Source organism: Cervus canadensis, chromosome 1, assembly GCF_019320065.1.
Source record: "Cervus canadensis isolate Bull #8, Minnesota chromosome 1, ASM1932006v1, whole genome shotgun sequence".
Classification (NCBI taxonomy): Eukaryota; Metazoa; Chordata; class Mammalia; order Artiodactyla; family Cervidae; genus Cervus; species Cervus canadensis.
Window position 1 is genome coordinate 52896109 of NC_057386.1, and position 14002 is coordinate 52910110.

At 40.0% G+C, this 14002-nt stretch overlaps 1 protein-coding gene across 1 annotated transcript in view; it reads right to left on the bottom strand.

Moving 5' to 3' along the window:
• ANKFN1 (ankyrin repeat and fibronectin type III domain containing 1) overlaps window positions 1–14002 on the bottom strand; it is a 371327-nt gene that overhangs the window by 84085 nt on the left and 273240 nt on the right. Inside the window, exon 14 of the mRNA XM_043483529.1 lies at window positions 7050–7265. Within this exon, the coding sequence (XP_043339464.1) occupies window positions 7050–7265 (216 nt within the window). The remainder of the gene's footprint in view (window positions 1–7049; window positions 7266–14002) is intronic.

Sequence of the window (14002 nt, forward strand, 5' to 3'; positions counted from 1 at the left end):
TCCCTTTCTTCTGTTTTTTTTCTGACTGCCCCCACCCCCGCCCTGCCGTCTTTCTCTTTTCATCTTTGCCTTGTGAACCTAACTTCACGGCTCAGCCAAACGTCACCTCTTCTACAAAGCCTTCCCTGATATTTCCAGGTAGAATTAATAGGTACTTTGTCTGTGTTTTCATAGTACACTGTTTGTGCTGCTATCAGGCTCTGGCTTAATTCTGCCTTGTATTGCCTTGATTTGTTTACATGTCTGTCTCCCTCCCTTGACTGAACTCCTTGAAAGCAAGGACCTTGACTTAATCATTTGTTTTTTCTATAGCACCTAGAAGAGTTCCTGGCACATAGTTGGTGCTGAAAAAATGTTTATTAAATATGAGGTGAGAGGCCCAGACATAGTGGGGGTCTGAGACTGGACCCTGGAGAGAGAATATGTTGTGCTGGTTCAGAGGAAGGGGATACTCATCTTCTCTTCATTGATCAGATATCCTGAGAGCTTTTTAGAGGAGCAACATTAGTTGCTTTTCCATTAACTTTTGTTTTGTTGGATAAGGCATGGAAGCTGAATTGTCCAGGGTTAGCAGAGGTCATAAAATGGTGGCCAGTGGCCCAAGATTATACAGGCTTCCAAGAATGTAAAGTTTCTGAATTATTTTATAACTTTTAAAAAATAAAGCGATTTTATCCAAAATTCTGGACTTTTGACTTCTCTTTAAAAATTGAAAAATATTTCAATGTTGGGAGCTCTTTCTTCCACTGCAATTAGCTGTGGCTGAATAGGGCTGTTCTTCAGATGAGACAAGGGCTCTCCAGATTACTGTAGTCTTTATTACTTCCACTTTTTTATATTGAGATATAACTCATATACCATAAAATTCACCCTTTTAAAGTATGAACTTCAGCGGTTTTTACTAAAGTCACAGGATTGTGCAACTATCAGCACTATCTAATTCCAGATTATTTTCATCGTTCCAGAAAGAATCCTTGCATTAATTAGCTGTCATTCCACAGTCCCTCCTTTTCCTGCCTCTGGAACCACTCATCTACTTTCTGTCTCTATGGAGTTGCCTCCACTGGGTATTTAATTGTGTAGCATTTTGCGGCTGGCTTTTTTAACTTAGCATAATGTTTTCATCCATGTGAGCATGGGTCGATACTTCATTCATTTTATGGCTGAATGATATTCCATTGTATGAATGTAGCACTTTTGTTTATCCATTTATCAGTTATTGGACGTTTAGATTGTATCCACTCTTTGGCTGTTGTGAATACTTCTGCTCTGAACACTGATGAACAAGTTTTTGTGTGACACCAGTTGTTTCTTATACCCAGTCCAATTGACTCATTTCCATTAATCTTCCTGATTTCAGTAGTTTTAAACCTCTGTGTCAGGCATTCCTAGGAGGCACAGCAGGAATGTGCAGGAAAACAGCAGAAAAAGACAGAAGAGATAGTTGGTCCCGAGCACCTAAGGTGTAAAAAGAAGACACTGGATGTCTGCAGGCGACAGGAAATGCCTGAGGAGAACAAGAGAAGGAAAGCAGGGATAGGAGGGAGATACAGGCAGGCTTCCTCACAGCTTCTCTAGGACCACAGTTTTAAAGGGGGTCTAGAGAAAAAGAGGCAGAAGGTGAGTAAAGCATCCCTGCAGATGGGAAGGGCACTAGGCTAGGCGTCAGAAGACTTGTGTCCTAGGCCCACAGGCTGATTTCGGCTGGTATGACCTTGGTGAGTTACTTCCCTGAAATCCATAGCTTCTTTTATGAATTGGACACAGATTTTCCACTCGGCCTCACTGGATTTTCATGAGGGTCAAATAGATGTGACAAAGTGTTATGAGCTTTAAAGTACAAGCGTGAGAGATTAATCTTCAGAAAAAAACTTCACCTGTGAGGTTTCTAGTTATTGAAGTGACCCCTGAAGATTATGGTCAGAGAAACTCAGCCCCTGAGAGGGGCCTTTCTGATGGAAATAGAGTTGACCCTTAAACAACATGGGTTGTATTGTATGAGTCTACTTATCCATGGATTTCAATAAATATGCAAAAATATTTGTGTAGAACAATGTGTACACTTGTATTGTACAACACTTGTATTAAAGTGGATAGCCTATCCTTACATAGGCATAAGGTGAGTAATAGTTAATGTAAAATTTACTAATTTTTTAGTATGTTTTAGTTTTCTTACTGATTTATAACTTTGCTTTCAAAGAATTATATTACCACATAGTATGTTTCCTCTCTCATAATTGGAGAAACTGCCTATCAGCCTATCATCACAATAGGTTTTTTAAAAAAGTAACAGTGTTTCTAATACTGTATTATGAATGTGACTATAATACTGTATGCCATAAAAATTTCGTGACCATTCATTAGCCCATAGGCTAGGCTACCGTGAAACAATTAGATCGATTAGGCTACCACCAAGCAATCATACTGTTGCTTCTTTATTATCAATGCGTGAATTATTATACCTAATAAATAAGTATGAATTTCTTTTTCACATTACCTTTTCATTTTTGATGTCTAGCAAGGACAGGAAAGCCTGGCTTACTGCGGTCCACGGGGTCGCAAAGAGCCGGAAGTTACTGAGCAACTGAACAGCAGGAGTTTGTGACAGGTGTAACATCCCCAGTGTTTGGTGTAAGACAATGTTTGATAGGTACTGACAGAGAGGATTCACCGTGTAAAGAGATGACATCAATTTACGGTGTTGATAAATACAGTATAGTACTGTAAGTATATTTTCCCTTCCTTATGATTTTCTTAATAGCATTTTCTTTTCTCGATCTTATTATAAGAATATACTATGTAATACATATAAAATATGTGTTAATCAATTATTTATGTTATTGGTAAAGCATCTGGTCAGCGATAAGCTATTAGTAGTTGAATTTTGGAAGAAGAGTCTTATATGTGAATTCACTGCTGGAGGTGGTGGGCTTATCGGCACCCCTAACTCCTGTGATGTTTGTTCAAGGGTCAGCTGTGCTTTCATTGCCAGTGACTTTGCTCAGGGGATTCTAACTTGTCTGTACTAACTCTCTTTTCCTTCCCAGGAAAGTGTGGGAAGGGTTTCTCTTTCCCTTCCAGATACATGCGAGAGGCTTGTTATGAAGGTCTGATACTTGAGAGGGTCAGGAATTTGAATGAGTTAGACCCTGGAAGTTCCCTGGGGCCCTAAAGGATTAGTACATTAGTTGTGGGCCGAGATTTTGTTAAAGCCCTTATCTGTTTTGAAAATTCCATTGTGGATCACATAGTCTTTATTTTTAGTCTAAATTTATACAGTTTTTCCTTACTTCTTATGTAAAGGAGAGGAAGTAGTGAAATACTCCACGGGTTGAATGAACCGATGCCTGAGGTCTCCTGGGAGAGTAGGGATGAGGAGGAGAAGAACTGGGTGTGCCCTGAGGAGAACCTAGTGTTGGCTGGCTTTTCCTGAGTAGAGAAATAATAAAAATAACTAACAGCTCAGCTATTCAGAATACTAAAAGATGCTGCTGCCAAAGTGCTGCACCCAGTATGTCAGCAAATTTGGAAAACTCAACAGTGGCCATTTGGCTGGAAAAGGTCAGTTTTCATTCCAATCCCAAAGAAGGACAGTGACAAAGAATCTTCAAACTACCATACAGTTGCACTCATTTCACAAGCTAGCAAGGTTATGTTTAAAATCCTTCAACCTAGGCTTCAGTAGTAAGTGAACCAAGATCTTTCAGATGTACAAGCTGGGTTTCAAAGAGGCAGAGGAAGAGATCAAATTGCCAATATTCATTGGGTTATAGAAAAAACAAAAGGAATTCCAGAAAGACATCTACTTCTGCTTCATTGACTATGTTAAAACCTTTGATTGTGTGGATCACAACAAACTGTGGAAAATTCTTCAGAGATGGGAATACCAGACAGACCACCTTACCTGTCTCCCGAGAAACCTGTATTCATGTCAAGAAGCAATGGTTGGAGCCAGACATGGAACAATAGACTGGTTCAAAATTGGGAAAGGTGTACAACAAGGCTGTATATTGTCACCCTGTTTATTTAACTTGTGTGCGGAGTACATCATTTGAAATGCTGGACTGGATGGCTCACAAGCTGGAATCTAGATTGCCAGGAGAAATATCAACAACAGTATGTAGATGAAAGCACTCTAATGGCAGAAAGTGAAGAGGAACTAAAAAGTCTTTTGAGGGTGAAAGAAGAAAGTGAAAAAGAGGAGAGTAAAAAAGCTGACTTAAAACTCAGTTTTAAAAAAGACTAAGATCATGGCATCTGATGCTATCACTTCATAGCAAATAGAAGGGGAAAAAGTGGAAATAAGGGCAGATTTTATTTCCTTGGGCTCAAAAATCACTGCAGATGGTGACTGCAGCCATAAAATTAAATGACACTTGCTCCTTGGAAGGAAAGCTATGGCAAACCTAGACAGTGTATTAAAAAGCAGAGATAACACTTTGCCAACAAAGGTCCATATAGTCAAAGCTGTGGCTTTTCCAGTAGTCATGTATAAATGTGAGAGTTGGACCGTTAAGGAAGGGAGCCCTGAAGAATTGATGCTTTTGAATTGTGGTGCTGGAGAAGACTCTTGAGAGACCCTTGGACTGCAAGGAGAGCAAACCAGTCAATCCTAAAGAAAATCAATCCTGAATATTTAGTGGAGGGACTGATGCTAAAGCTCCAATTCTTTGGCCACCTGATACGAAGAGGACCCTGATGCTGGAAAAAATAGAAGGCAAAAGAAGGGGGTGACAGAGGATGAGACGGTTAGATAGCATCACCGACTTAATGGACATGAATTTGAGCAAACTCCAGGAGACAGTGAGGACAGGGAAGCCTGGTGTGCTGCAGTCTGTGGGGTTACGAAGAGACACAACTTCGCAACTGATAAATAACAACAGCAACAACATTTACTAAGCATTCACTTTGTGCTGATCTTCTAATGCTTTATATACTTAACTCATTTAATCCTCATTAGAGACCCATGAGGTAGGTTTTATTTGCAGAAAAGGAAGGACAGGAGGTAAGAAATTAAATAACTTGTTCTCGTGACATAAAAACGGTGGAGTCAGGACTCATACTGTCAGCCTTATTCCATAGCAGTGCCTCAGAATGTGGTGTGATGAGGCAGAAAGAAGCTCAGGCTTCCAATCAGAAGGCCTAGTGTTCATCACTCTAGTGACCCTAAGAAAAAAGAATGGTTTGTGGCCTGTAATTGTGGGAATTATCCAGCCTCCTTTGGTCAATACCAAGATCTATCTCTATGTTGAATTGAATTTAACATAATTAAATGTTAAGTCTAAGAGTGATTACCCTAGTGATTTTATTCACCCATTTCCTCTTTAGTGTGAGACCTGTATGGGAAGGAGGGGAGAGAGAAAAAGTAGAAGGAGGAAAAAGGAGAGTAGGGGGTGGGTGGGAATGACATCAAGCAGGAATGTGCCAGTCAGCGGGGGTAAATTTTCCACTTGGATCTGTGTGGAAACCTGATCTTGCCTCTATTTTTGGTCTCCTTCTCTAACAACTTTTTGCCAGATTGGAATTTTTCTGCACCTGTAACACATTTTTAATGTAATAAGTCTAGGAGAAACCAGGTATTATATCATGCTGGGGCCTGTGATGTGTTTCGTTTCTAGGAGCAAAGGTAGCCCAGACTCCAGTTTATCCCTATAAGGGATTAGTGTATTAGTCACCCTGTAAAAGCTCAATTTATTATGATTTTTTAAATGTTTCTTTTAGCACTTACTTATAAAAGGTGAAAGGGGAACCACGAATGTGTCTGTGTTCCCTGCTCCCACCTACACCTACACACACACACACACACACACACACCGTCACCCTCTATTAATTTCATATGAACCCAAATTCCATGAAACCCAATCCAGAGGTATTGGCTTTGAAAAGTTAGCTTACCTTTGCTGTGATGGACTTCATCCTGGTCTGGGCCAGAGGAGTATAGAAAGGTGAGATTATTGTACTAGCCACCCCTCAGTGGAGGACGGACCTAAGTCAGCAGGCTAGTGGTTTAGGTGTTTAGGGTGATCATGTGGGGTTACTGGGTCAAGACTTAGGTTTGGCTTGTGAGATTGAGCCCTTTACCATTATTCCAGGTTGGCCGTCTTGTGGATATATGCCATTGGTTATGTAGGCCTTAAGGCCGTTGTTTCTCCTAGCTTTACCACACAGCTGGGGAGCTCTACAGAACTCGTTCTCGTCACTGGGTTTAAAAGAAGGAAAAAAAAAACAAAACAGCTTGAAGTCCATGTTCACATAAGAACATGTGAGGGCCTTTCCCTGGTGGTCCAGTGGTTAAGAACCTGCCCTCTAAGGCAGGGCATGTGGGTTTGATCCCTGGTCAGGGAGCTGAGACCCCACAGGCCGTGGGGCGACCAGAGAGCTTGTGCGCTGCAACGGAGACACAGCACAACAAAAAAGGAAAGAAAAGAAAACAGTGTGTGTGTGTGAGAGAGAGAAGACGAGAGAGAGAAAGAACACCAGAGGCGGTGGGGTGGCATGGAGCGAGCGCTGAACTTAGGAGCCCAAGATGTAGGTTTGCATTCCAGCTCTGCCATCCAGGTGAGAGACTGGATCTCAGCTGCCTGGTGTTTGAGTTTCGGTGACTATTTAATTCTCTCTCTCATCCCCCACTCACCAAAAGCCTAACTCCTGCCCCCAAATGTGATGTTATAACACAGCAGGACGAAGCCTGTTTCCAATCAGAAGATCTGAATTCAGATTTCAGCTCTGCCATTTTCTAGCTGTATGCTTAGGGGCAACTCCATGTTTGATGGGGCCTGAAAATAACTCCATTTTTCCTGCTTTCCTTAAGGAAAAGAATATGAAATTATGAATGTGAAGTTGTTAGGGGCTTTGAAGGGGCGTGTAGAAGTGAAGAACTGAAGGATGCTTCTGAATCTTTCCTATGTGTGGAATGCAAACAATGGTATGTCTCTGGACCTCTTCATTCCATTGCTGCGTATGTAAATGGCTCTTTGTGTATTCCACTAGAGCCTCAATAAGTGAGTTTGGAACTTTAAGTGTTTTAGGAAATTGAAAAGACTACATACCTGGATGGTTATCAGTAAAATGTCTAAGGCTGTTGGCTCCTCAGGTGTTGAGAGAGACTTCCTCTGGCTTTGCAGTTTTGAGATCTGCATCCATTTTCCATTGAAAAATGAATAGAGCATCTCCACTTCTCTGATCGTGACTATGAGGATGTTTCCATGCCGATCTTTAACGGGTTCATAGTAAACTCTTCCCAAGTTGTGTGTCCCAAGTAAATTCTAGAAACGAACAGATTTCTGGTAGCTTTGATCGTGTGCAAACAAAGCAACATAACTGCAACAGAAGACACTGAATAATTATCTGATGTTTCTGAGAAGCTGTTTTGTTGTTGTTAAGCAGACTTAAACCTAGAATATGTAGTATCATAGAAATGTGCTTAACAGAAGCTCAAAGAAAATGTCTTTACCATAAGCCTGCGAAGATTATAGCAAGAGGCACAAAAATTATGTTTTTTTAAGCAAATTTAATGTCTGTAAATATCTCTTACCCACATAGACACACCAGCACATAAACCTCAGTTACCAGCACTTGAAGAGAATCCCAGATGTTTTAAAGAAAAATGCCTGATATTTCAAGTATGCTACTTGTGGAGTTTTCAAGAGATCTACGGTAAGCTGGTATGAAGTGGAGTTGTTCAAAATGAAGAAGTGAATTGACAATGTAGCACATTGTACAGGTCCCCAAATGACTGCACATTTCCTTCAAGATACTTTAATTGGAAGATTGGCCTGGTTTGACTTATCTGCATTTCAGAGAGTTCTATTTATTTAAAATTTTGTTGAAATTATTTGTGAGCTAGGTCAACAAGATAGACAATACTTTTAGAAGAAGAGAAGGAGGCCACATTAAACTGTGGAGGGGCCCAGGCAGATGTTACTAAAATAAGCAATTTTACAGATATGCAAAGTTTAAAGATTTTTAACTTAGAGCATTAGATGAATAGGGTAAAATCCCCCCTTCCTTTGAACATCTATGGTTTTTAAAAATTATTAATCATCTCAGAGCTTAGCTGTGATTTTTGTGAGCTCACATAAGTGCTGACAAGATAGCCTGTTAGCAGGAGAGCAAAAGTAGAACTGAATTTGTAAAAGTAATTAGGATGACCTAAAAATGAATGAGCCAGCTGATCAGTGTCCACATTTACAAAAACACTGGAATGATCCTCATAGGTAGAGACTGTGTCTTTTTTTTCTTCTTCTTAATTTACAAGGACAGAATGCATATTGATAAATAATAAATTTCATAAATAATTATTGACATTATAAAAATTCATTTGGCAGGCTTACTATTTTAAAGAATGGCCTAACTACTCAGTCAGATTATTGCTTTCCAACAGTTAACCTCTATATCATAGGGAAATAATCAGGTAAGACTCTTACTACAGCCTTATATAAAGCAGTTTGCTGCAAGGTCAAACTGGCTTAATCAGCAATGGCATGCTGGTAAACTGGCCATCAAAAAAAAAAAAAAGTCCTGATATATAGAATATGCCAATTTTTGTGGTGTAAGTACAATATTTTATTTCAAGTTACCAAAGTTTGATAGCAGGCTTTGAAAATTTCTGAATACTTAACAGTTGACTTTTCTAAGTGAGTACAAGTTGACTCCAGCACATTATTGCTGTTAAGTCTTTAGTTATCCTGGTGTTGAGTTTCAGGGCTGGCTGCTCTTATTAACACTTAGACTTTTGAAAAATGACTTACTCTTTCTGGCCCTGAGCTTCATCAGCTTAAATTAAAGAGTCCTTACAGCTCAGCCATCCCTTATGCTAATCCTTACCTTATAGAGTGATGGATTAAATCAACCATTGTATGCGAAAGTATTTTGTACACTCTGAAGCTTGATACAGGTAGATAGGGTATAGGCTTTCTTTACTGCTCCAACTGGAAAACAACACTTACTTGTTTTTAAGATTCATCTCATGTTTCACCTTGTGGGGAGGACTTTCTCGACTGTCACAGGTAGAATTTAACGTCTCCCCTTTTGTCCCCTACTGTTTCCTGCGCCAGCTTGTATCTTAGCATGACCCTGGCTCTCCTATGTATTGATGTAAATGTCGTGAGATCCATCTCTGTTTCTCTGGGTTCCTTGCACAGTGCCTGGTACATAGTAATAGCTCAAGAAATTTTTGTTGTCTGAATGAACATATTATCTTTAGGACACTGGAAAATATGATTTGCTTTGGATCAAAGTGGGTGGGTGGACATGAATGAGATGATCATTTCATTTAGGCAGAGTTATTATCACTGGTCCACTGTTAGCTTTGGATATGTTGACTAAGGGACTAAATAAGAAAGCACTAAAAATCTTCCTGAAATTCTGTATTGATAGTTAATTGAATTAGATAGTTAGCTCTGGGAAGAGCCCAATGTAAAAGAAGAATATCCTTGTGAAAATAAATTGCAACCATATTCTAAGGGGACAAAGGTGGGGTTCTTTAGAGCCTAAAGGAAAAACAGACCATATTAATATGTGTTGTGCTATGCAGTCAAGATTAGGAGATCTGGGAACCCTGAGGGTTCTACAAGGTAAAGAGAGATACAAGCCATATGATGGCTCACCAGCATGTATCTAGGGTGTAACCACAGCACGTCGCAGGGGTGTCAGTAAGCCCTAGACAGATGCACAATACTTAGAGATCTTTGTTCAGTTTGGAGTGCCACGGGAAGTTGAAGGAAGTCTGGAATAAGATATGAAGGCCAGAAAATAATAAAAATTTGGGAAACCCCTTTGCCCCCACCTTGAAAAATGAAAAAGACATAATATTCATGAATTGTTACCTGGCTTTAGCTCATTAACGTTTATTTCTAAAAGCTGTGGAGAAGGAATCTAAAAAAAATTATAGAAATAAATTTATTTACAAAACAGAAACAGAGTCACAGATGTAGGAGGCAAACTTACAGTTACCAAGGGGGAACAGATAGGGAGAGACAAACTGGGAGATTGGGTTTGGCGTATACACACTTCCATATGTAAAATGGATAACTAGTAAAGACAAGACCTAGGGTATAGCACGGGGAACTCCTCTCAATATTTTGTAATGACCCATATGGGAAAAGAATCTGAAGAAGACTGGACACAGGTAAATATATAACTGATTCTCTTTGCCGTACACCTGAAACTAACTCAGCCTTTTAAATCGACTGTCCTCCAATAAACATGTAAAAAGTAAAATAAATGAGTTCACAAAAATAAGACAAAAGCTGTAGAGGAGGGAAGTTTAATAGGACCCAATCTATAATGTCAGATTATTACTATATTTCGAGGATAAGTAGTTTGGACATCTCTCAGTGTAAGAGGAACGTACACTTCTGCCTTTTGGGGCCTCTGCTGTTTTCCAAAAAGTAGGGAAAAGGTTGTGGGGTCTTGGTCACTTACAGGCTTTCTAATCTTTTATTTTAAATCCAAATGTTGGCAGATACTTATCTCTCCTGCTCAGGTAATATTAATTCATATTTTTTCTGTGTGTGTTCAGTTACTGGGTCGCCTCTGACTCTTTGTGATCCCATGGATTGTAACCTGCCAGGCTCCTCTGTCCATGGAATTTTCCAGGCAAGAATACGAGAGTATGTTGCCATTTCCTACTCCAGGGATCTTCCCAACCCAAGGATCAAAACTGCATCTCTTGTGTCTCCTGCACTGGCAGGTAGATTCTTTACCACTGTGACACCTGAGACTTTACCTTCTTCCAAATAAAGTTTCCTGGATCAAGAAGATCCACTGGAGAAAGGATAGGCTACCCACTTCAGTATTCTTGGGCTTCCTTTGTGGCTCAGTTGGTAAAGGATCCTCCTGCAATGTAGGAGATCCGGGTTTGATCCCTGGGTTGGAAAGATCCCCTGGAGAAGGGAAAGGCTACCCACTCCAGTATTCTGGCCCGGAGAATTCCATGGACTGTATAGTCCATGGGATCGCAAAGAGTTGGACACAACTGAATGACTTTTTCACTTCACTTCACTTCATTACTAAATAGACTCCAAATGATGCAGAATAGACTTTCACTTTTTCTTTTTAGACTATAATGTACATAATTTGTTCTCTTCACAATTTTGTTTGCTTTTTGTAAAATGAATACACAATAAGATGATGAAATATTGGGAAAAAATGCAGGCTGTGGAGTTATATATGTCAGAGTTTATACCCATACTCTGCTATTTCATATTTGTGAAACCCTGGACAAGTTATTTTCCTTTTCTAGGCCTCAGTTTTATCCTGTGTTAAGTGAATGCCAATAATAGTACTTCACATTATGGTGTGGTGAAGATATTATAGTTTGTAAAGAACTTAGCACAGTGCCTGGCATTTACTCTGTTAGGTAAATGAAAGTTGTTGTTTTGTGATTGTTATTTATTAACATGTATTAAAGAGCCTCCCTATAGAGCAGAAACTGGAAAATAAGGCTCAGAATGCACAGTGGTTTGTAAGTGCTGTGATGAAGGTAAGTCAGGGGGCTGTTCACAGCTCCCTGAGGGGGAGAAAGATGGCAAGGAAGACCTGTGTGTACCATGGTCAAATGTCTGGGCCACTCTTGAGAAAATGTAAGCCATGGAATGACATGGTCAGAACCTTTTATTGGCTACTCTGGCAGGAGTGTGGAGAATGCATTGGAGGGTGTTAAGACTGGAAGCAGGAGGATGACTTTGGAAGCTTTTGATATAACTGGAGTAATGAGGCAGTGGTAGTGATGCTGGAAATGGGAGGAGACTAAAATGAAATATACCACAGGTAAAGCAACAGGGTTTATGTATGGCTGATGCCAATCAAGCTATTTAAAAATGCTTTTTTCTCTGAACATTGTAAGAAATGTTAGTTTAATAAAGAGACTAAAAATATTACATATAAATCTCCCCAAATGTATATTTCTTCCTTTTCTGTAAAGTTTTTCCTGTGCCCTGTCACCCCCTGCCCACCCCCCCACCTCCCCCTCCCCACCAAAAAAAAGAGTGGCTTCGGTATTTCCAGACATTTTCATTTAAAGATCAGTAAGGACCTTGGGCAATATTTCCTACAAAAAAAAAAAAAAAGATGACAGTGACTTCTATTATTTAAGCAGTCATTGCTTTGGCTGTGGCACTGTAAGGGGTAACTGTTTTGAGTACTACAAGGCACTGGTCACTGTGAGGGCCTAGAGGACTATCCAGGCGGTAACTATGGCATGAGGTACATTTCTGTAACCCCTTTTCCCTTTGGTTAGATAGAGCATCCTCCAGTGTGATTTGAGGGGTGCAGAGGTTGGGCTGATAAATGCGTCTATCCAGGTAGTAGGTAAAGAGGGTCTGCCACGTGCCACTCATGGTGGATACAGTGATAGCCAAGACGGAGACACGATCTCAGGGACTCACAGTGCAAGTTGACACTGACCAAAAATGATATGAATTATTAACAAACGGGATTATGGTCACCATTCTGAATGAAGAATACAAGGTGCTCTGTGAATGATTCACTTAATTGGGAGATCAGAGAAAGGCTCCCCGAGGAAGTATAAAAATGAAGCTGAGTAAAGCAATTATCCTTCAATAAAAAATAAATTAATTAAAAAAAAAATGAAGCTGAGATCTGAAGGATATGTAGGAATTAGTGAGACAAAGAAGCAAAAGCAGATTCTAATCAGAGGAAATAGCATTCAAGCTAGCAAAGGAGACTGAGCCAGACCAGGAAGTTGGAAAAATCTGGAAAGTGCCGAGTCATGAAAGCCAAGTGATGTGGCAATTTAAAATTTTAAAATAAATAAGGCCATTGTATCAAATGCTACTGAGATGTCAGCTGCAAAGAGGATTTAAAAGTGTCTATCAGATTTAGTGAAACTGAAACCATTGGAGGGATGGATGCAAGTTTTTTAGGGGCCAGCACCACACAATTTGGGGGGCCCTTTTTAAGATAAAGAATAAAAAATTACAAATATGAAGGTTAGGTGTAGAAGTCATTAAAACAAAAAAGTGAATATTTTAGACTCAGAAAGAAAATCTCCCCCAATACTGGAGTATTTGGAATTTTTGATCTGGGATTTCTTTAGGTATGCATGCATACTCAGTTGCTCAGTTGTGTCCAACTCTTTGCTACCCTATGGACTGTAGCCCACCAGACTCCTCTGTTCATGGAATGCTATAGGCAAGAATACTGGAGTGTGTGGCCATTTCCTTCTCCAGGGGATCCTCCCAACCCAAGGATTCAATCCTGTGTCTCTTGCATTGGCAGGCAGATTTTCTTACTACCAATCCACCTGGGAAGCCCTTTCTTTAGGCAGTTTACCAGAAATGCTTGCTGGTTGTAACTCAACTTCCCCTCCCTAAACACTCTACAACTCCCATACCCACAGGGCATCATACAAGTGAGGGACCCTGGAGCTCAAGATTTATGAGCATCATCTGCCTCTGATTATTGGTGGCCTGGGAGAGCAGTTTGGTAGGCATGATGATAACAAAAGTCAGGGAAAGAGCTTGGAACTAAATGGGAAGTGAGGAAATGAATAGAGAAAGAGGATGTTGGCCACTCTTTCAAGTCTGGGTCTAAGGAGAAGAGTGATTGTAGTTGAAGAAGGGAGCGACGAACTGAAATCTAGAGCACATGTGAGAGATGAGCCTTTGGTAAGAGGAGTGAGACTTTATCTGTTGGAATGGGGGGAAGGAAGAGGAAGTAGCGTCAATGCAAGGAGGCTTTTCAATTTGGTCGTAGACAAATAATTATTTCCCATTTATTTTCTTAATGAGTTATACAGTAAACTATCACCTGATGTGGGGATGGAAAGTGTGGGGAAGGGGAAGGGATGTGGTAGAATGGAGAAAGTTTTAAATAGTTGCCTTGTAATTTGGGAAAGTGAATTTAGTAGAGAAATGGAACATGATCAGTAGGTAACATTATACGTGAGAATTGTAGTAATGACATAAAACATAAAGCCAATCATACTCCCTGCCCCTGTTTAGTAATTTTATTATTTTTTTAATGCAGCAGTATGCAA